At 31.4% G+C, this 25,088-nt stretch overlaps 1 protein-coding gene and 1 long non-coding RNA gene across 2 annotated transcripts; both read left to right on the top strand.

The window, feature by feature from the left end:
- The first annotated feature begins 16,617 nt into the window (after positions 1–16,617).
- LOC143046841 (G-protein coupled receptor GRL101-like) lies at positions 16,618–18,748 on the top strand. The gene is made up of 3 exons (XM_076219903.1): positions 16,618–17,380; positions 17,817–17,938; positions 18,680–18,748. Exons 1-3 carry the CDS (start codon positions 16,618–16,620, stop codon positions 18,746–18,748), a joined length of 954 nt encoding a protein of 317 aa, XP_076076018.1.
- Positions 18,749–19,230: 482 nt separating this feature from the next.
- Positions 19,231–22,010, top strand: LOC143047069 (uncharacterized). Its single transcript, XR_012969392.1, has 3 exons — positions 19,231–19,302; positions 19,656–19,885; positions 21,735–22,010. It is a non-coding gene; the product is annotated as an uncharacterized LOC143047069 (long non-coding RNA).
- The last annotated feature ends 3,078 nt before the right edge of the window (positions 22,011–25,088 follow it).

Below are 25,088 nucleotides of genomic sequence, written 5' to 3'. Positions count from 1 at the left end.
GGTTATGATTATTCAAATTGTATTTTTTTTATATTCTCAATTTATATTTTTCAAGGTGTTTTCAGATGAAATTGTATATTTTTTTAGTTCTGAGGGTAAAGTATTTATGTTTCTAAACTCAGGTACAGCATGTTCAAGTTCCCAGTATCAATGTGCAGATGGTTCGTGTATACATTTTACCTTCTACTGTGACCACATCAAACACTGCAATGATGGATCAGACGAACAACACTGTCGTAAGTTCAATAATAAACCGAACCATTGTATCATATCATTTTGACTTAAAAGTTATTCTTATAAAAATGTATATATGAATGTTTGTCAAAAGGGAACACCATGAGGACATGCTGTAAGCTTACAAAATAGCAGGAGTTTCTGACAATTTCCACACACCAGCATTTCCCCCTTTTGTGTTCTTGCTAAACTCTCTTTTTCCCCCTCAATTTGTCTTTCCTGTATTGATTAATGAGATTTTAACACCAACTATGAAACCGCTGTTGTCCTATGTTTTGGTATAAAAAAAAAGATGCTGATTGCATCCGTATCAATTTCAAAAAGCTTTTGTTTTCAACTGTGAGACATAAGATTGGAAATCCAGCATTTCCAGAGTTGGCATGCATGTTTAATATATCTTGTTATCAATTCATTTTCTCTTCCTTATTAACGGAAATGATAATCGCTGACAAATAATGATATTTTTGAGTTGAAATGAGTGTGTTGTTTGAACATTTACTGCTGGATACTTAAAATAATGATTTGTAGCCTCTTTTTTTTTGTATAGAATGGAGAAGTTGTAAAGACGGAGAATGGCAATGTAACAATAAACAGTGTATTCATTCAGCTAAACGCTGTGACGTCACAACTAATTGTTTTGATGAATCGGATGAGAAAGATTGTGGTATATTCACTTATATGATTATTTAAATGCTCCTGCACAAAAGATAAATGTTCCACAAAAATTCTTTGAAAAAAAAATGTTAAAATGGTGAATATGTGGACAATTGAATATTGTTTTCAAATAAAAAGATACCAAAGAGAAATTAAAACTCATGGAACGAATTAAAATTTATATCATTTTATACGAGTCACTTCCCTTTTTATACAGGTCTGAATCGTGATAATTGTAATCTTCAGTGAGTTGTAAATAACAATTATGTATTAAACGTTTTGCTCGTGCTTGTTCGCACTTTATGGACTTCATAGTCGAAGTGTTTGCACTTTGCACGAATACTGTTCAAACTGAGTTATGAAGAAGCATGACTTATATCGATATTATATAAGATATGCCGTCACAATCACATTGACTGACCGAACATATTGTACTGAGTTGATATATTTATATTCAAGATGTGATTGTCTGATTGACCGAGAGATTACAATTTTTGATAGTGTTATGTTTTCTTGAATGTGGATTAGTGCCGTGTTCTACATGCAAAAACAAGCAAAAGACAAAAATCAGAATATGACCTTGCATTGATAACCTTGTCGTCATTTTATAAGGTAGTACACAAGGACATCAAATAAAAAGACTAGGTTTTTACGGCTCAAGGTTTATTACTTACAAAAACATAAAGACACATTTTTTTGGTAAAGGAAGATAACTCCGATAAGATTTCGAAGGATCGCTTTAAGCAAAATCAGTAAATAAATCGTATATAACATACAATACAATATAGGAATTATCCAAGCGACATGGGGTTTTTTTGTGTGTTCATCTACTTCATAACAAAAGAAGATATAGACAAAACTCTTTTTCTTAGTTGTTTGTTAAATCCTCATACAGTGTAACTAATTAACCATAAGCCGTAAAGAACTTACGACTTTTGATTTAAGATACTAAAGTCATAACTTGTAAAATAATTTCAAGGTCAAAGGTCAAAGTCATATTCTAATTATTTTCCTTTGATAGTGTGTACATTTCCTCTCAAACTATGAAAAAGTAAAATAAAAAAAAAAATTCCGATGAAAATTTTAGGTAAATCGAATATAAACTCATTTTGGTTCATGATAAAGCCATAGTGTCTTATGCAATGATTCAGTGACACATGACCTTGAAAAATATCAAGCGGAAGTCATCTTCTGTAAACTGGAAATAGCTATTTTTGCTTTAATACACAGGAAAAATACCCAGAAACTACATGTTTTTAGGATTCACATATTGTAAAATCTTAATGACACCATGAACTGCCTTTTAAAAATCGGAAGTAGACACTTATCTCCGTTATTGAAAAGAGAAGTATGTAGATATCATTTATTTTCGGAATCAGACGAAAATGAGCTGTCATACGTGACAGAAAGGACATTTTCTTAGCTGGAAGTAATAAAGTATCCCCAAAGTTTATAGAATCTACACATTTTTTCATTTAGTTTAAAGAAACCTATGACTAGACGCCATTGTATCTTTTGGTTAATCGAAAGTATCTTCTTATCAATTATTTGAAAATGTAAGTTGGAAAGACTTTCAATTATTCTCTGACCAATTTGTTTTTAATTCTTTTCTTTCTTTCTTTCACCCGCCAAATTTCTTTCGTTGAATTTTGTTTCAAACTTGTCACTTAGATATTTTTTAAATTGTATGGTATAGTTAAGGCGCTTTTGAATTTCACTCTGCTAAGAGTAACACATTTCTTTGTAAGAGTTATCTCCTAATTCACTGTTTATCTTGTGTATGGTTTTCCGTTGTAACAAAAAAGATATTGACAAAACTCTTTTTTGGAATCGTCACATTATCACGATTTATTTGGCTAATTTGAATCGCAGCGATCTTTTGAAATCTTACAGGAGTTATCTACTTTTACAAAATGAATTTATCCGTATGTTATTTTAAATCATTAAAAAATAACCGTTAAACTCTATATTGTTTTCATTTTAGGCCTCGAGGACCTAACTTAGAAAATGAGGTCAAGGTCAAAGCTCAAGGCCTTTTTTTCAATTTTTTTCTAATTTTCCAGACTCTTCCAGTTATGTATAAAAGACAAAGTTATATTTCCAAACATGTTACTTTTTAGCTCATCTGGCCGAAAGGCCAAGTGAGTTTTTCTCATCACTTGGCGTCCGTCGTCCGTCGTCGTCCGTCGTCCGTCGTCCGTCGTCGTCGTCCTGCGTTAACTTTTACAAAAATCTTCTCCTCTGAAACTACTGGGTCAAATTTAACCAAACTTGGCCACAATCATCATTGGGGTATCTAGTTTAAAATATGTGTCCGGTGACCCGGCCAACCAACCAAGATGGCCGCCATGGCTAAAAATAGAACATAGGGGTAAAATGCAGTTTTTGGCTTATAACTCAAAAACCAAAGCATTTAGAGCAAATCTGACATGGGGTTAATATTGTTCATCAGGTCAAGATCTATTTGCCCTGAAATTTTCAGATGAATCGGACATTCCGTTGTTGGGTTGCTGCCCCTGAAATGGTAATTTTAAGGAAATTTTGCTGTTTTTGGTTATTATCTTGAATATTATTATAGATAGAGATAAACTGTGAACAGCAATAATGTTCAACAAAGTAAGATCTACAAATAAGTCAACATGACCAAAATGGTCAGTTGACCACTTTAGGAGTTATTGCCCTTTATAGTCAATTTTTAACCATTTTTCCTAAATCTTAGTAATCTTTTACAAAAATCTTCTCCTCCGAAACTACTGGGCCAAATTTAACCAAACTTGGCTACAATCATCATTGGGGTATCTAGTTTAAAAAATGTGTCCGGTGACCCGGCCAACCAACCAAGATGGCCGCCATGGCTAAAAATAGAACATAGGGGTAAAATACAGTTTTTGGCTTATAACTCGAAAACCAAAGCATTGAGAGTAAATCTGACGGGGTAAAATTGTTCATCAGGTCAAGATCTATCTGCCCTGAAATTTTCGGACATTCCGTTGTTGGGTTGCTGCCCCTGAAATGGTAATTTTAAGGAAATTTTGCTGTTTTTGGTTATTATCTTGAATATTATTATAGATAGAGATAAACTGTGAACAGCAATAATGATCAGCAAAGTAAGATCTACAAATAAGTCAACATGACCAAAATGGTCAGTTGACCACTTTAGGAGTTATTGCCCTTTATAGTCAATTTTTAACCATTTTTCGTAAATCTTAGTAATCTTTTAGAAAAATCTTCTCCTCTGAAACTACTGGGCCAAATTTAACCAAACTTAGCCATAATCATCATTGGGGTATCTAGTTAAAAAAATGTGTCCGGTAACTCGGCCAACAAACCAAAATGGCCGCCATGGTTTAAAATAGAACATTGGGGTAAAATGCAGTTTTTGGCTTATAACTCAAAAACCAAACCATTAAGAGCAATCTGACAGGAAGTAAAATTGTTGATCAGGTCATGATCTATCTGCCCTGGAATTTTCAGATGAATCGGATAATCGGTTGTTAGGTTGCTGCCCCTGAATTGGTAATTTTGAGGAAATTTTGCTGTTTTTTTTGTTATTATCTTGAATATTATTATAGATAGAGATAAACTGCAAACATCAATAATGTACAGCAAAGTAAGAACTAAAAATAAGTCAGTATGACCAAAATAGTCAATTGACCCCCTAAGGAGTTATTGCCCTTCATAGTCAATTTTTAACAATTTTCTTAAAATTTGAAGATTTTCGATAACATTTTCCACAGAAAGTACTGTTATAGATAGAGATAATTGTAAGCAGCAAGAATGTTTAGTAAAGTAAGATCTACAAACACATCACCATCACCAAAACACAATTTTGTCATGAATCCATCTGTGTCCATTGTTTAATATTCACATAGACCAAGGTGAGCGACATAGGCTCTTTAGAGCCTCTAGTTTAACATTCCAGGAGAGAAAATCTTAGAAAATGTAACCTCACCGCTTCAAATAACAATTTAGTGAAAACCTTCGTCGATTTAAATTAGGAGATTGCACAAGCAAAAGCAAGAAATTAATACTTGACCTTGATCTCATATTCTTTTTGGTGGACCCAAGATCTCAAATCAAAAGACCCTAGGGCCTTTATTACTAACGGTTCATGAGTTACTATTACATTTCTCTTACGTCAAATACGTAAAGGGATATAAATCTCATATGAAAACTTCAGATCTCTAGATTCAAAGTTATTCTCGACAACCCGAGTTTAAAAACAAGCCATTTGGTAAAATATTTTGATCGTAATCTTTTAGGGTTGTGAAAAATACTCGGCACAAGAAAAATGCTGTTCAGGGAAATAATTCTTACAAAAACAAGTCTTCGGTTCAATAAATCTCAAAGGTACCAGGATTATAACAGTATCAGTTTCAAAAGTATAAACGATTCGATAGCATGTACCAAAAGTCTTTTGATACACCAATACAGCCGAAGGAAAAACTTAAAGGTGGTACAAATTTCCGGAAACCATTCATAAAATTCAATTATTGCTAGATGATATATATAGAAAATTGTGAAACAAATAAGTCTCATTTATATACTCGTGTTTATTTCATTTCTGATAATTTTGTAACTTAGCTGAAAATTAAAACTAATGATACCTACAAGAAAACAACCCTGGATTTCTGGTATTATCAAACACACAGGACTCCTCAATGTTCCAGTGAAATACATTGATAGCAGCAGAAAGTGCAATTTTTTGTTGTTGAATGAAAACAAATGTCATTTTATACTATTCGCACCACTATCCCGTTTCATAACAATATTTTATAAAGTGTTTTTTCAGAAACTTGTAGTTTTAACACTTATCAATGTTTTGATAAATCATGTATCAGTCAAGATCGTGTATGTGATACAACACCTGACTGTCCTGGGAGATACTTAGAGGACGAGTATGGTTGTTCATATAGTGTCATACATACATCGTGTGAACAGTGGTGGCTCAATGGAGCGAGATTAAATGGGATGTATTTAATAGATCAAGAAACGAAAGGTATATACTAAAACCGTATCCATATTTAGTTCCAAATAAAGTATTGATGACCCCAAAAAAACTTTATATCAAGTTTAATTTTATTAAGAGTACCATGAAAATAAATAACATTGGATAAACGACCAATGAAAACTAATTCAACAAACGGCCAAAGATTGACAACACACATAGTTCATAAAAGGGTTAGGACTAAGGTTATAATATTTGAATAAACTAATCATAGATACCAGAATTGAAATTTTATATTACACCATATATGTATGATTAATTGTTTTCCAACAAATACCTTTCTTTAATGTAAATGCAAACAAAAAATAATTTCATAGCTAGAGTATGTTTGTCCGAAAAAATCCACGATAGTAAAACTAAAAAAACAATAATTGGTCTTTTAGTTTTTCATTATTTTGATTGTTTCATATGTTACATGGTTGGGTTTTTATTGTCGACTATAGGGTCTTTGGTTTTTTCATAAATGATGACCATTTGGTCGCCTTTCAATTCTTATATCCACTTCATTTGAACTTTGGTGGATATATGTCAAATTGGCAAGCACACCATATCTCCTTATTTCGTTAATGTCTATTATGCTAAACTGTCAGAATAATTTAATTAATTTAAGAAATCACATAGAAAAGATTCATTTTTCTATGAACATCATTTACTAATTATAACATCTGTTTAATGAATAGATCAAAGGTGACATTGAGGTCACGCAACAAACAAGTCTTCCTCAGGTATAATATTAGAAATCAAAGTATGTCACATACGGTTATGGTTATATACTAGAGCAACACAAGAACAACCATGTTTTATCGTTGACATGGTGGTTGATATTTTATGACAAACCAGATCCGATATTAGGAAAATCTTACTTCGATGATTTTGAACCAAATTATCCTTTTGTATGAAAAAAAAATGTGTGGCTAAATAATTTTTCCTTTTTAAGGATATATTGTTTAAAAAATCCAAACAAGCAACATTGTCATTGCCAATTATTCAATTTTCATAACAAGTGTTTCAATATTTTGGTTAAAAGACTTTTCCATGAAAAAGAGTATTGTTAAAATAAAAACAAACAAGTAACATTGTTATGCCATTTATTTAATTTTAGAAAAATATATGGTATACTGTGAATTCAACGATAAAGGCAATACACTACTGATATCAACATTCTTCTTTTATAACAAAGCTACTTTTTCAATCACCAATTATGCGACTTTCTATACAGAGCATGAAGAATTTAGTTTTCCTTGGCAAATGATAAAGACTGTAATGAAAAGTGATAAATATACGTGTTCACAAAATGTTAAAGTGACATGCTATTTTCAAAACGCTATATCATATGAATTTTCAAGAACTCACGAAGAATATTTTGGCGAGTACTACAATGAAAGGCAAGTATTTAAACGTTCTTTAATTCTAACAAAAATATTATCACTAATCTCACATTCATGAATGTTGTGTCCTCTATACAATGCCCTTCAACTCTGTACTTATTTGGCTTTATAAAAATTTTGATATGAGCGTCACTGATGAGTCTTATGTAGACGAAACGCGCGTCTGGCGTACTAAATTATAATCCTGGTACCTTTGATAACTCTATAAGCCATCTATAAATTCACTTTTGGAGATATTCCAAAAACAGTAGGCCCAAAATAAATTGTTTCAATAATTTCGACTCTCTTTGATTATAATAATTGTTAGCTTGTTTCTGTTAAACGGTTATGAAATATATTTAAAAGCACATTAAAAAAAAATTATTTCGGATTTTAAAGGAGTAGGTCCAGTAAGACCCCTTTCTGGCCCCAGAATATAGCAGTGTTACAAAATTGTTAAAATGTAAACTTTTAGCTATTTATTGGACAGTAGAATGCTTCTGCTACATAAAAATGGGCTGTTTTTGACAATACAATGCACATTTATAGGGTACTAGCACCATTAAGTCATGCTAAATTACTGAAATCTTCACAATTCTAGCATTTTAGTTAAATTTAAGACAGTTTTCGTGTAAAACGAAAGTGGCCGCATTCGTGTTCATCCTTAATATTGAAATGTAAGTTGTATTTTATGATAATACATAACATATATAAAGGTTGAGGATGAACACGGATGCGGCCACTTTCATTTTTGACAAAAACCATCAGAAAAGTGACATGTTTTGGCATATTTGGTAGATTTTTCATATTTGAGCTTGAGTCGGATCGTTTTTAGTGACTAAATCAGTTAAAATCTTTCACTTAAACTAATCGATTCAAATGAAATAGACACTTAAGTGTTTAAAAAGTGGTCAAAATCTTTCGTCAGATGAACCTGAAATTTGAGGCAAAAATCGGTCCTTACCGGACCTACTCCTTTGTGATAATTCGTTAAAAAAAATGATAGTGCGAAAATAATGGATTAAATAAATCAACAAATATAGGTCTTAAAACATGTTTTGTATAATGTACAATTGTTCTGAAAATAGTATATTTAATCATCATAAAATTAGTTTCTTTTTTGTAGTTTTCATTGCTTTGGAGGCACGGACTGGAGACAAGCAGATGTCAACAGAGTGTTTACTGATGATGTAGTTATTTCAAATTCCGATAGAATTCCCTTTTATTATTATACGGTTCCAAAAATATCTTACAGTGACGAGGGTTTTTCTGATTTGAGAGTTGGACCTGTTGTATGTCGGTCAGGTATATCATCAAATATAGACAGCATGCTTATATGTTAAAGTGTTAAGATGAAAAAAGGTTTTAAAACTCAATACAATAATTATTGTTTCTGATATTTTTGCAAGAAAAAAACACACGCTTTACTAATGATGATAAATTTATAATGTTCGCTGTTAAAGATTGTGACGAGATTAAACTGATCAATTACGTGCTATCTTCTATTTAATGTCATATAAATTGTTGTACAGCTTTTTGTATTATTTAGATACGTACACCAATATTTAGTGTGTACTTGTACTTTTGAGTTAATACTTAATAAGTATTTGAACTCAGACCATTAAATATGTTTGATTATGTCATTTTTAATAACTTAGAGTTCATGCATATCCCAAGTTTAGCGGTGAAATCATTTAAGCATATCATTTACTGACTCTATCATGCGCAAATATGGATAATAAATCAATTCAGCATATGCTGAATTGTTCAACTTATACATAAATTTTGGTTCGAAATTAATGTAATAAATATTAAACTTTGCATATGGGTCATACATACCAAGTTCTTTCAAGCATTTACTTAATTCATCTAGCATGTACTTATTCAGTTACTTTTATAATGAATTTAGTTTATGCTAAAATGAATTTAAAAGTAAAATCACAAAAATACTAGATTGCGAGGAAAATTCAAAACGGAAATTCACTAATCAAATGGCAAAATTAAAGGCTCAAACCCATCAAACGAATGGAGAACAACTGTCATATTCATGACTTTGTATAGTCATTTTCTTATACATGAAAATGGTTGATTAAACCTGGTGTTATAGCTAGCTGAACCTCTCACTTGTATGAAAGTTCATAAAATTTCATTTTATTGACAACGATAAGTTATGCTAAAATAAATTGAGATTATGTTAAAAGGTTGTGGTAACATTAATTGAGCTTATGCTAAAGTAAATTAAGCTTATCCTGAATCATAACCTGTATCTATATGATTAACTAATTGTGTTTTAAATGAAAAGCTCACTGTATTAACTAAGTGGTTGAAAAATTACTGCATGCAATACTTATTTATACAAACATAACTCAACTTATTGATGATCAGACAATTATTGATACTTAGGCCGTGCTCTCATTGACCTAACCTAGTTTTTGAAAGCTATCAATAAATAATTGTGTTCAAAATCTAACACTTTAAGGTATGGGGAAAATCTGGATTAAGATTTTCTTTCCCTCATTGAACAGAATATTTTTCATCAATTTTAGAATCAGAATTTTTTATTGGAAAAAAAAAACATTTTTTAGTTGTCTTTTTTAATAAACATCCAAATGTGTTCAATTCCCCATACGTGTCTATACCAAGCTTTTTTCCTTTACTGGAACTATCATTCGTGTCCATGTTATAAATACGTATGTTATTTGGTTCATGCTTCTAAATTAAAGTATACTTATTTAACTATTTCATTAATAAAAAAAAATACTTTAGGTCTTTTATAACCTTGGTTAAGGATGTATTTAGGTGATATAAGGTAAAATTCAAGAATTTTATTGATTTATAGAATATGGCGAAAAAAGGCAGACTCGGACTTTTACCTTTTATTTGCATTGGTATTATTTGGGTCTCAAATCAAAAGAAAGAAAATTGAGGATCTGTTTGAATTCTGTTAAATGACCTTTTATGATCTATTAAATCATATGTTAAAAAATAAATAGGTGTTAAGGGGCAAAATATTTTACCTTGCATGGTATAGAAAAACACCAAGGATTCCGAACTTTCACACTTATTCCAAAACCTCATCTAAGTACATCCTGAGCGTGGAGCGTTCGTTCGTCTATGTTGAATGTAAATGTTAGCAGCCATGTTTAGTTAAATTGGAGATATTAAATCAGATACCTCGTGTAGGTGAATGTCTCATTCTCTGCGCATTAAAATATTTGCAGCACTTCACTCTTTCTTTGTGTCATCAGTTGTCTGTTGGGAGGCAACTTTTTTTTGAATTTCCGCACATTTTAATTAAAACGGCATCTATAACATATAGAGAAGATTGAAATAGTTCCTTACTTAAGTAAAAAAAATGGCCATTACTCGCTCCTATTTTTTTACATGAAAATCCCAACAAGTGTTTATCCTGAATAGCCGTACAAATCTGTGCCAAATCCTAAATTCCGGGTATGCTAATATAACCTATATACAGTATGTATTGTTAACATGATGTCGTTCATATAATGCATGAAATATATGACACTGGACGTTATGCCTCTTGATCGTGTGTCTTATGTGATACTCGAAACTTAAAGTTTATTTTAAAAAACTCGATAACCAGTTTCTGATTCGAAGAGCTTTTAGAATATTACTGTTGACAAAAGGGAAGTCAATTCTGCTACATGAAAGCTCGCCGTGGAATATTTGGATTAATATAAAAGGTATCATCAGAGTTAATTAGTACAAAATAATTTACATAGTAAACGATTTAATCAACTCTTGAATTATTTGTATGTTTGCTCTTAATGAGCATGAAATACTTGCAACTGGACAATAAGCAATTTCAGTCAAACTCTACAAATTAAATTTGCAATTATGATAATCATTATAAACCGACACTTAATAAACTAATGCTAATAAATGATAACTTCATCAACTGTGTCCCCCATCATTGAATTACTTATGCTGAAATGAATTTAGCATATTCTGAAATGTGTTAAGCATATGCTGAAATAAATGTTAGACAGTATTTCTGTACGAGCTTAATAAAGCAGCAAATACTAAATCAAATTAAGCATACCCTATTATGGTAAAATACACTGACATCAATAAAAATTATGCCACATTATAATTTAGCATATGCTAAAAGGATTAAAGTATATGATTAATTGAATATTTATGACACTGATTCTGCGTCATAGATATATAATATTTGAAAATGGGGTAACCATTGTTGTTCATATTTATTTGTCAGAAATTTCTAAAAATGTTTCCCGTATCCAGTCCTTGTGTTATGATGGAAAGTTGTATAACTATACAGACCACTGTATAATGCGTGTGAATGAAAGAAGTGATATAAATGGTTGTAGAGATATGACTCAACTTCAGAATTGTGGTAAGATAAACGAATTGTATTATAAAAGCTAAACATGTGGAACAGGAATTGTATCTAAGAGCAGTCCAGATTTTGGTTATGTTCGGGTTGTTCACTCTTTTGTCTTCTTTGTTATGTTTTGTAGACTGTTGTTTGGCTATTCGTCGTTTTTTTTCATGCCGTTGTCAGTAATTTGACGGCGGAATTCGAGTGTGTTGGTATCTGGAGCCTCTCTTTCAAGGGACCAAGGGTCTGACATTTACTTGATATTTTGTGACTGTAGTCTGACCTATACCTAACAGGCTGAACGAGTACACGACCAGTACTTAGCCATTCTATACGAGTCTGAACCATAGTCGACAAGTCGTAACGATTCTCAACCAAGTCCGAACCACATTCGAGTTAGTATGAATAATACTTATCCTAGTCTGAAAAAAGTTATCAAAGGTACCAGGCTTATAACTTTATACGCCAATCGCGCGTTTCGTCTACATAAGACTGATCAGTGACGCTCCATACTCAAAAACTGAGAAACTAAAACAGCAGAATACCCTTAAAATACGGCATTGGTAAGCGCGCGAAAAAAAAGCAGAATATATATATTTTGTTGAAAATAAAAGTCAGGATAAGAAATTCCTTCATGACTTCTCTCCTAGAAATGAAATGATTGCTCTGTTATGTAAAGGGTGCACTCAATGGGTGATATTTTCTTTAAATTCAGAATTCAATATATACTTATTGTATTAAGAATATGCTAAAATGAATTAAGCTAATACTGAAATGAGTTTAGCATATGCTGAAATGTGTTAAGCATATGCTGTAATGAGTTAAGCATATGCAGGAGTAAATGTATAAGATAATGATTACCTTGATTCAGTACTTGACTAATTCGTATTGAACAGATCTGTTTTGTATATATCTATTGTATTGCATCAAGTAAGGAACTGGTTTACACGCATATATTTATGCGCATCAACTAATACAACTTGGTTGTGACATAAAAGATTTATGACGTTGTTTCTAGCAATGAAAAAACGTCAAATTATAACGTCCTATTTCGCGTTTTTCACGGATTCCAACATTACATGGTGTACTCCTAAAAATACGTCTCCTAAGAAAAGAGGAATTAAGCGTTGCGCTGATATCTTGTGGAAATTTAACACAAATGGACACAAAAGATACTACACTATATTTAACCTTCAATCTAATAAAAATAATAAAATATAAATTTTGATCTCGAACTTTTTGCGCCGATCTGCATTTCATTTTTTTTTTTTTATTATTCTTTTACATGCGTAGATTTTATCTTATATTTAGGCCTATCTGCACTTCATTTTTTTTATTCTTTCACTTGTGTGGATTTTGTCTTATATTTGCGCCGATCTGCATTTTATTATTTTTATTCTTTCACTTGTGTAGATTTTGTCTTTCATTTTCGACGAATGTGTACAGGTAACGTAGATTTTGTCTTTTATTTGCACCGAATGTGTACAGGTTAACCGGGTTATTAGAATGGTGAAAGTTATTTATTATATGTTCAATTTGGGTTTTCTGGTCTGTGCGTCCGTTTGTCAGTTCGTCCGTCCTTCCGTCCCACTTCAGGTTTAAGTTTTTGGTCAAGGTAGTTTCGATGAAGTTGAAGTCCTATCAATTTAAAACTTATTACACATGTTCCCTATGACTTGGTCCTTCTATTTTTATGTCAATTTTTCAAAAATTTCAAAACTTGAGTATTCAGACGGTCAGGCCGATAAAAAGTTATTCCTAGAAGTTTTGACATACTGGCTGTGGTAACGTATGCATGTAACTGATGTCTGGATGATTCTCGTAAAAGAATGTCCGATCTTGCATTGAAGTTTAAATTTATTTATACTACTTATTTGACAAAATCTTATACTAAAAATAAAATTATGACAATGGGTCATTTTCGTTTGTCATTTGTTTCATTTCAAATTGTCTCAAGAAGAAATGATAAACTTTATTTTGAATTTTTAACTTACTTTTATTGGTTATTTTAGAAATTGAGTAATAATAGGTAAAATTTAGAACCATCAGACTGGTCGATTAAAAAATAGTACATTCGAGTATAGACCATTTCGGATATTTAATGGTTTGTAGTGCTACATACTACTTTTTCAGAATTCCTTCTTGTTGTTAAAAATATCGAGTAACTCTTGACGCTACAAACTATTTCTAATATACAAGAGTAAAATTATGAAGTCTGGTTACACATTTATATTTGTTAATAACCGAAAATTGAATGCGATAAACAAAGCAATAGATCAATCCTTTACAATTATGTTCTTTATTTTTGACTAAGTATTGAAGTTTTACCCAAATCTTTGACATAAAAAGGGTGAAAAGATCAGCCCATAAATCATTTCATGTTAAAATACCTTGGTGGATTCCTAGCAGGGAATAAATTACTTTAATAGTTTAATTGGGAAATTCGTGACATTTGAATGTCTGTACTAGTTATTGGTCATGTGTGTCATTGCGTAGATGTCTCATTGACTCGCTGTCTCCTTTAACGAATTTGCAAGAAACGATACTATGTGGTACCCAGAATGGCATAAAAATATTAAATTCTTGTTTCTTTAATTTTTGTGCTATTTTCACATTTCCTGACCGGTGTGAGAAAAATATTTCTCCTCACTAGTGAAAAATCTGTTCTCGGCAAAAAAATGGTTGAAATTTAACTGTGACGTTAAATTTTCTTGTTTTATTCTGAATTTTCTTATTGTGACGTTAGGAAAAAAGGCGACCATATCTTATGACGTCACATCAAAAGTACACAACTTTCCTCAAATCTTTAAAAAAGGAAGGATAAGAATCATTGGAGAAACAGATTCCACCACTGTAACACGTGTATTACGATATTTCTCCACTCTCAACAGTTAAATTTTAATTATTTAAAAAGCTCGGCAAGCCTCGCGCTTTAAATCTTAAAATTTAACTGTCTCGAGTGGAGAAATATTTGTATAATGGTTGCAGTTGTGGAATCTAAATTTCTAACTACAAATATATGTTCACCCATAACAAATATATTGCAACAGTTATAAAAAGATGTTTTTGTTTTTTGTAGAAAATGATGTTTGCCAATCAGGTTTTTACAAATGCAAAGAAGGCCACTGCATTGCATCGAGCTTAGTTTGTGACGGCAGAAAACATTGTACCCTTGGCGACGATGAATTATTTTGTGGTGAGAACGATTAAATGTGCTTTTGGCATTCTAGTGTTATTCTCAACTTATACATGAATTTTTCTATGAGTATCACATTTGATTTTGCACAAAGTCCGTGAATTTAGATGTGACCCATTTTAAGTTATTGTTATTAAAAAAAATCATTTCTATGTATGTTACATAAACGTTTGGTTTTTGCTGCACTTCATTGTTTCCGTTTTTCCGTTTTTCCTCTAATAGTTGGATGTGTTTCAATCTGTTTTAGTTTGTAGCACAGAATATTACAGTTGTTATCAAATAGTCCCTTTCTTTGTATGCTGGTGCGTTTGTTATTGTAGCAGTTCAGTGTTTCTGTTGTTCTGTCGTTTTTCTTTTAAGTTGACGTGTTTCCATCAGATTTGGTGTCTGACTCAGATTAGTTTTAGTTAATCGAGTTATGACTATCTAACATCTGTTAACTACTTCTTCCTGTATTTACTTAAGACCAAAATTACATCATGCATCAAGTGAAAATCTAAAATCCAGAAAATCTTAACATAAGCTTTAAATAAAGTTGTGTTCGTAAATTATTTAAAAGTTTCCTTTTTTAATTTCTAAACTTCATAAGTAAGAGAGATTTGGAATTAAAATCATGATCGTTATCAATGGCACTTAAACGATAAACGCTTACTATAGCTTATGAACTGTCATGAAATTGTATGATGTACCCATTTCTGTGTCATCTTTCTCAAGCCAAATGCATGACGTATGTTTCAACTATATTATGAATAAACTTATAAGTTCGAAGAGGGTTTTTTTCGAAAAGTAACTCTTATTCAGTACACTTGAGGATAAAACTGGTGGACCATCAACCGTTAAGTTGATTGAAACTTTGCTTAATGAATGTGAAAACTTAAGATTTAAAGATTTTTTAGAATTTATTAACAGAAAACGGCGATCTTAGTTTATCATAAATATCTTTTAATTGATGATTGTTTATATAATTTTGATTAGTTTTAACTTGTGATTACTAACAGGAAATTTGAGTTGTCCTGGATTATATAGATGTCAGCAGTCAACCACGTGTTTGTTACTTGATGAGTTTTGTGATAACTTAAGACAATGTCCATATGGGGATGATGAAGTTGGTTGTGATGTTACGTGTCCTATTGGATGTTCATGTCAAGGTTTTGTATTTATATGCCATCAAATAGAGATAGAGACAATTTTTAGAGATTTGTCCGTTGAAGCAAGAAAAATAGATTTCAGCAGCTCAGTATTTCCGAATAACAATTTTATTGTTCCTGCATATACATACCTGGCTGATTTCAAACTGTTCAACTGCAGCATTGAAACTATCTTGCCATACTCATTTGAGCAATTAATGAACCTCCTTCATTTAGATTTGAGCAAAAACAAATTAAAGGTTCTGCAAAGTTACACGTTCTATGGTCTCACCAAACTAGTAACCTTAAACGTAAAAGACAATCTGATGCTTGGGTTAATCGAACCAAATGCATTCATGTCATTACCTAATGTCAAGGATTTGGAACTGTCTGGAACTAGAATGAAAACACTTTTCATTGGGACATTTAATGGTTTAGGAAACCTGGAAACGTTGAACATAACAGGAAATGGACTAACAACTCTAGATGAAAATGTATTTGATGAACTTGTATCACTTCTGACAATTGATATGACACAAAACGATTTGACAAAATTTTCTCATGGTATATTTTCCAGTCTTTCACATTTAACAAAAATGAAAACTGATTCCTATATATTTTGTTGTTTAAAACCAGAATCTGTTTCCGCAGAGAATTGTTACCCCAAAATGGACGAATTCTCATCGTGTAGCAATTTGATGAGAAATGATGTATTACGAGTGTGCCTATGGGTTATTGCTTTAAATGCCTTGATTGGAAATTTTGGAGTTATATATTATCGTATCACTAACAAAAATAAGCCGCTTTATATGGCAAACTGGTTATTTATTATGAATCTTGGTGTTTCAGACTTGTTGATGGGTGTGTATCTCGGAATAATTGCTGTTGCAGATATGTACTACTCGGGAAACTATATTTTACATGACAGAGAATGGCGAGATAGTCCTGTTTGTAAATTTGCAGGTATCGTTGCGGCTATTTCATGTGAGGCATCTGTTAATTTCATTATGTTAACGACTCTTGATTGTTATTTAATGGTCATATTCCCATTTGGTGAAAGAAGGATAACATACAAAGCAGCGAAAATTTCTACCTTGGCTAGCTGGATATTTATAATAATCATAGCTGTGGTTCCAATCCCTAATACGTCCTATTTTTCCACTACGTTTTATTCAAAAACAGCAGTTTGTTTGGCTTTACCCTTTTCTAGACAAAGAGTCAGCGGATGGGAATATTCAACAGTTATATTCGTGTTTTACAATTGTATTGCGTTTACCGTTATAGCTGGGTGTCAGTTTTCGATTTTCAATGCAGCAAAAAGTAGAAATAGAATTATGGCGAAGAGGACAAAACAGGACTTAAAAATGGCAAGGAGATTATTCTTAATTGTTTTAACTGACTTTCTTTGTTGGTTTCCTGTTGGAATAATGGGTAAGTTATCCATAAACCAAGCTAAGCATTGTATAATTAAAATAAATGTGTAATTAATACCATTATGGACATTCATTAGCTCAGTAGTCATTGAATCGGTACTGATATGATTTATAGCATGCCTGTCGTTAATCTATGATGTAATGTTCAAACTCCCTTATATAAGTCCAAAAATTTGCATTACGGTACTAATATAAGATGGTAATATACGAAGATAATGATATAAAATAGTGTTCACAAGTATTTCGTTTTAACAAATAGCCTTCGCCAGTGTGAATAAATTCAACTATATATATTGTTCGAAATATCATGGTAAAAATGCACGATCTTAGGATAAATGTCAGGTCCCTTTTGAAGGAATTTTTCCTATTATCTTTTAAATGTAACTTACAGTCAGGTATCTATCAATGTTAAAAGAAAGGTTTTTCTTTTTCAGGTGTTCTAGCTATGACTGGTCAGGTATTTCCGTCAGAAGTTTATTCTTGGGTAGCTGTATTTGTAATGCCAATAAATGCAGCATTGAACCCATTACTGTACACATATTCAACAATAAAGCAGGTACATATAAAAAAAGAAGATGTGGTATGATTGCCAATGAGACAACTATCCACAAAAGACCAAAATGAGAGACATTAACAACTATAGGTCACGTATGCTGAGCAATAATCAAATTTTCACAAAGTAAAATTTAGTAAGGTAATTGATCATGGCTTTTTTTTAAACATATAATTATATAGTTAGCTTAAGTCAGTTCAGTCGTCACAGAAAGGAATACAATTTAAACGGAGGGAATACTTTATCAATGTTTTTTTTATCTAACTTTTATCTGTTTTGTTTATAGTTTATTTACAAGTTAAATCCCCTATTGTGTACATATGAAAATGCCTGTTCCAAGTCAGGAATTTAACAGTTGTTTTTTATTTTGCCATTTTGTAAGTGACTTTCCCCTTTGAATTTTCTTTGGGTTTCTGTATTTTTATTATATTTTCCCCAACAAAACAACTTTGATTATCAGTCGAATGATGCAATGTCCTGTTTGATATTTCTATCTTAATTAGTGTAACATTTCAAATATAAGTTGTTGCCTGTATCATCGTACACGGATTATATTCCATACCTCTTCACCATGACATTGTTTAATGATTTAATTGATATGTTTAAAAATATATTCGTCGTGTCACCTTATATTAAATAATTTTATTTAATCAACGTAGCTTGTCTGCTATTGCAGCATTGTTACATACACTGTAGGAATCGTGATAGTTTGTGTCCATTGAATAATAATTTGTATGACTGCAGGAAGAAATATCAAATTATTGTATTTTGTTAGCTCACCTGGGCTTATCATGTGATAAGAAGATAATCTGAATAATAGAATTGTAAAATAAAATACTAGAAGATAGCTGATAGAAAATGCTTTGAGAATATCAAAAGAAAAGATAAGGTCACCGTCCGTTTTTTCTGGCTGAAATTTTAAATAGCAAAATTCCATGTTGATTTCTTCAGAAAATGCACTATTATATAGTTACCTACCCTTAAAATGCCAATTGAATAACATTAAAAATCAAGCGATTATAATCTATGCTTGTAAAAATATTAATACTTTATTTTTTTTAAATGTAATAAAGTGTTCTTCAAATTAAAATTCACATTAGTTATCTGCATATAGTATATGTCCTTGAATATCTTATAGCTCTTCTACTGTTTTGTTCCCAGACAGCTTGGGCATTCAAAATTTCGTCCTTGAATATCTGTGATGAAAGTAGACTGTTAACCCTTAAAAAGAGCTTAGATCACAAGACTTGAATGTACAAAGTATTTATTATTATTATGTTTCATATTTTTTTTGTAGAAACCCGATTTCCTGGTAAAAATGTCTGACAAACTATTTGTTAAGTCAAGAGTTAAAGATCGAAGTAAAGGTAAAAACATAAAATTAATGTCAAACACTCGTTTGGTGTATCCAAAGATCTCCAGTTGCACCCGAATCATAGCAATTGGCAGTCAAATCTATAACGAACTGACGTAAATTTTAACCAAAAATATTTCCTTGCCAGGAGTATAACATTCTTATTGAAGGAATTTTTAATCATCAATAATATTTTATGTTAGCACTGTAGTATTTCAAGTGCTCTTCTACATTTATGTAGTAAGTTTTAAAAGATAGAAAAATGGAGGGTTTGTTGTACCTGTCTTGAGTATGCCTTATAATTTTAATTTTCAAATGAAAACATACGCAGTTGTTTATGTCAACTTGCATGATATACTATTTCAGCTGCGACTGGTGAAATGTCCATGGCTTCTGTATTTATGAACGACGGAAAGATGCTTGAGATGAAGCACATAAAGCTGAGAGAACTGTTTGCTACGAGGAAACTTACCATTAAGGAGAGTATCCGTCTGGTCTCGCAACTTACCGCTGGAATAGCATACTTACATCGTCGTTATTTAACACTTTGTCAACCAGTTTCCTTGGATACTATAGTTATCTTCATGGATAAAAAGGTAATTTAGAATGTTATACATGACGATTGTTAATAAAATTGAGAATGGAAATGGGGAATGTGCCAAAGAGACAACAACCCGACCATAGAAAAAAACAACAGCAGAAGGTCACCAACAGGTCTTCAATGTAGCGAGAAATTCCCGCACCCGGAGGCGTCCTTCAACTGGCCCCTAAACAAATATATACTAGTTCAGTGATAATTAACGCCATACTAATTTCCAAATTGTACACAAGAAACTTAAATTAAAATAATACAAGACTAACAAAGGCCAGAGGCTCCTGACTTGGGACAGGCGCAAAAATGCGGCGGGGTTAATGTCTTCTTTATAGTCTTATATTCATGAGTCAATATGAATGCATATTACGGAAAGTCTTTCCTGGTGATGAAATTGGGCTAGATAACAAAATTGTGTGTTATTTTAAATGATTATGAAAAACTATCAAACTTTCATTGAGTTTCGATCTACTGCGTACTGATTCACAGCCTTGAAATTGCAGTATTCCACACCCTCTGCTACTTTTAAAAACATACTTTTAAAACGGCGATACGGCAAGCGATATAAAACGAACTACAAATAAGATATGATAAGGTTAATAGAACGTCGAATTATTTTAATGAATTCGACATGGGTTTTCAAAGATAAACAACTTGGATATTGAAACCCATAAGTAAAAAATAAACTAACATCGCCATTGCTAAAACAAAGGAAAAGACAAACAGACAAACAACAGTACAAAATAATGGAACATAAAAACCAAAAACCTTGCAACACAAAACCCGATCAAACACTTGGGATGATTTCATGTTTTATGGAAGTCAACAATTTTCATGGGCCAAAAAAAGGGGCAGTCGTTAAATTTAAGGAATTTTTTTATCATAAAAGGCTGATTTATTATACCGTTTTTTGTTTGAAATCTAGCTTCGTCATTATGACCCTGTATTTTCGTGATAACCTTTTCTTTCGAAACATTTTTTTTAAAATCGATACATGGCATGTAATACCTATTTTGTGTCAATCACATTTGTGGAATAATTTCAAGTACAGATTATTACCACAATTCTAATAAATACAATTCCGTGCCCTTTCCACGAATGTGAAATACCGAAATATACTATTTACCGGGTTTGTAATAACATGAGCAACACGACGGGTGCAACAGGATTATGTTTACTCTTCCGAAGCACCTGATATAACTCCAATTTTTTGGTGGTGTTCGTGTTACTTGGTCTTTAGTTCTCTTTATCGAGTTTCTGATTGTCTTTTTCTTTTTTCAGCCATGGCGTTGTCAGTTTATTTTCGATCCATGAGTTTGAAAAGCCCCTCAGGTATTTTTCGCCCCTTTTTTAATCAATCACATGGTAGTCATTGAACTGGATATATATTAATGACTAAAAGTTTTACGATGATACATCAAAAACAATTTATCTTGTTATTTAATTACATGTATGTAAAATCTATGTAAAACTATGGAAGTATTAACTCGTTTGATTTTTGTTCTGGTCAAGTGAAGCTGTTTGAAATAAAAGGGTCATTCAGTATGTACCTTTGGCTACTAAGGTATTTATATACCAGAAATGTTTAAATAAAAGTATTTGTTTTCGTTTTGAATAATAACAACAACAATAAAAGCAAAATATTCTGTTGTACCTTCTTATTCATTCTAGAATAGTTGCTTATGTCACACAAACTGAAAAAGATTTAACGTTAACATCTTAAGGGTAAGAACGATTGCAAAATTGATGGTGAGGTTGATGGCAAAAGAAAGCCATTATAACATTTTGTTACTGTTTTAAAAAAAAATGTGCAGAATTGTCTGTACTTCATGTTTATCATATTTATAATTCAGACCATTGAACGAATAAAGGTGATTTCTGAAATAAAAGACATCAGAAATGAGCTGGATACTTTTGAGGATGTTCACAACATTGGACAGCTAACTAAATTGGTACTAAGGAATACCAGAAAACTGCAAGAAGAGGGACATTAGTATCATCAATGATTTAACAGATTTTGAAAATTATATTGTATGATTATGTTCATAGTTATGTTTGAGTTACAAGCTATAAGTTTCTGTAAATATTATATTAAATATCGTTTTGGATTCGGCAGACTCTGACGATGGATCTGAATAAGAGTAAACTTATAACTTTATCTAAAAGAGAGTTTTTAAAATTAAATAGTACTGTATGACACCAATATTTCCTCCAAAGATCTTAAATCTTTACGCATCCTTGGTAATATCATTGGTTGATGTAAGCCCCTGTCATAAAATACCAATAGTTATGGCGGAATTATTTGGTCGGACATACACTGTAAAAAAACGCAATGTATTTTGTCTGTAAAAGTAGAAACATATAAAGAATTGTTTGTTCAACTTATTATCGTGAAATCTAGATAAGAAATCTAAAAAAATCGTAAAATGGCATTGCAAAACATAAATGAAAACACACATACTGACATATTGATTCCAATGCAATTCGTTTATAACGATAATTTTCATTGGACGTTAACAAATATTCTAATGCAATTTGTATGTAACAATTTTTTTCATTGGCTAAAAGTTGCCGTCAAATCCACAGTTGACCAGGCGTAACTAAGGAGGGACCCGCCATTTTGAATTGATTGAATCAACAAATGTTCGATTACTACTATATAATCGAAAGTAAAACAACAACTACCTCGAATTCGCCGTTTTAATGTAATTTTATCCGAATTTGAAGCGTACAGGTAACGTAATTACCTCCAGTTTGTAAGTTTTCATTTGTATGACGTCACGTTTAGCCATGACGTCTTTGTGCGAAAATCATTCATGAAGCTTTGCGGATTTTTTTCTATTTGTAAAATTTAGACATTTTTTCAAGTTTTATCGTATTTTTTCTTTTTCAAATGAATTAGAATCGGAATAACAGTATTGTAGTTGAAGAGTTGCCACCGTCAATTTTGATTTGACGGTCGCAAATCTCCGTTTTACTGTCTCCGCTACGCGTCGCCAGTAAAATTGCATTTGCGACCGTCAAATGCCAGTCCGTGAGAATGCAACCATTTTGAAATCGATTTTTTCTAATAAGTTATTTCTTACAAAATAAACATGAAAATCACATTTTGAGACTAAAATTCATCTCTTTGTCAACGTTGAAACCATTCTACAGCGTACGAAAGGTATACATATGTCCAGTGTTTATGTTTGACATCGTGAGTATACATATGACGTCACATTATTTAGTTGCTAAAGACAATGCGACAGTTTCGCGGACTTTTTCATCTTTTTATTAAATGGTATTTGTTTTGCATTAGAATGGAGATAATCGTATTGTATTTAAAGCTTGGCCTTCGTAAAACTTGAACATTTTCGATTTTTATTTCGAGATTGAATACCCATTTGATATCTTTGACCTCTCGTAAAGGACAAGAATTTGTTTTTGTAACTAATAGCGTCTGCGTCATATCAATGCTTAGTAATTCTTAAAATATTCACAAAACTATGAATTTAAATAGAGGATATGAAAACATAATAAAATCAGCAACAAGTGCATCAAAAAGATAGTTATTTTAACGTGAATTTATCAGGTTAATAATATTGTTACTGATACTGATCCATGATTAACGGATATAGAAAATAAGATAATAATTGCAGGTTGATGTGAAAGACCTTATTATTTATGGAAGATTAGATAGTACAACTTCCCATTTATATGTTTGTTTTTGGTGGGATCAGAGGGTGATTTCATTGGGATTTTTTACACTGTAAATATTTTTATCGATTTTGAAAAGGGCTGGTTTTCATCAGTGTGTGAATTGAAATCTCAATACATATCGTAAGAAGATAAAACAACAATTAGTTACACATAACATATTACGAAAGTTTCAATTTGAAGTTGGTACATTGCGTTTTTTATTATAATGTATGTAAAACATGATTTGAAATGTATTTTAATGTTATCCCCAGTTGCCATGAACGACGCATATCTGTATCTCTCCTGGTTATGTCTGGTAATTTGTATAATACCTTTCCCTGTTCCAATGTGTACAGATAATGTGTCTTTACAAGTACTTGGATGCGTAAATGAATGTCCACTCTGTTTAGAAAAAACAGTATAATAAATAAAGGTCGTGCAGGTTTTAGTTACAAGAACTTTTACACAGATATCCTGTTACAACTATATTTTATGGAGTGTAAAAATTATCAAGTTATTTGCAAAAGTGAGATGGTGTCACAATTGACATGTTTCATACCGACAAAGCTCATAAATGATTCTCATTTGTTGCAATTGTTCTTCAGTTTCAGTTTCGACAAATGATGCATATATAATGGTCAACTTCAAGTACATTTATGGAGAGCTATGCACTGTTGTATGTTGATTTATCCCCTGTGGATAATTTGATGGAAACAATAGAGAATATATATTATCAATATATTCTGCTGTAGTTGGAAACAATTTACTTTCTGTTAACAGATACGTTACTCGGTAAAATCCTTAAAAAAGAATTATTGTTAACAAATGAGACAAACACTACCACTAGAACTGTAGGCGCATGTTGTATGAATTAATTTATTTGAAACAGCGTTGATGCTGCTATTCATATTGATTGATTGGTGTTTCTTTATGCCTAATCAATTATATCCCAAAAAACTTTCGTGTCAAGAAAATAAAGACTAGTAATGAAAGGTTTCCCATTTATCAAACTTTTCTACATAAAGTATGAATCTAAATGATGATTGGATTTCTTAAAAGACAAATAGTAAAATTGCATCTACTTTAATTTAGATCACCGTCTTTCAACACCTTTTCCATTAAGGTAGTTCAGGGGTATAGAAAAAAAATAAAGTATTTTCTTATACTTTGCTAAAATTAGGACTTTATAATGCTTTTTTTTTAAAGGATAAAAAGTATAGGTCACCGCGCAATTTTTCTAGGTACGAGTCGTTCAATTTTCCAAAATTTTCTTAAATTGTTAATGAAAAAAGACATTTTTGTGCATAAAGATAGGTTTTATAAAATCTTTTAAGAAAATAAAAGAAAAAATGATGTCACCGAACTTGTATTCTTCCTACAAGTAAAAAATGAAAATTTCCCTATATTTCTTGTATGAATTTGGTACTAAAAGAGTTATTTCCCCTTAAATTTCTTACTTGAAAATGTTATTCTAAAAGCACAAATACTTGGTATTTTTTAAAACATTTTCGATAATGCAATTAATA

Source organism: Mytilus galloprovincialis, chromosome 9 (genome assembly GCF_965363235.1).
Source record: "Mytilus galloprovincialis chromosome 9, xbMytGall1.hap1.1, whole genome shotgun sequence".
NCBI classification, from domain to species: domain Eukaryota; kingdom Metazoa; phylum Mollusca; class Bivalvia; order Mytilida; family Mytilidae; genus Mytilus; species Mytilus galloprovincialis.
This window is presented reverse-complemented; position numbering and strand designations above follow the sequence as displayed.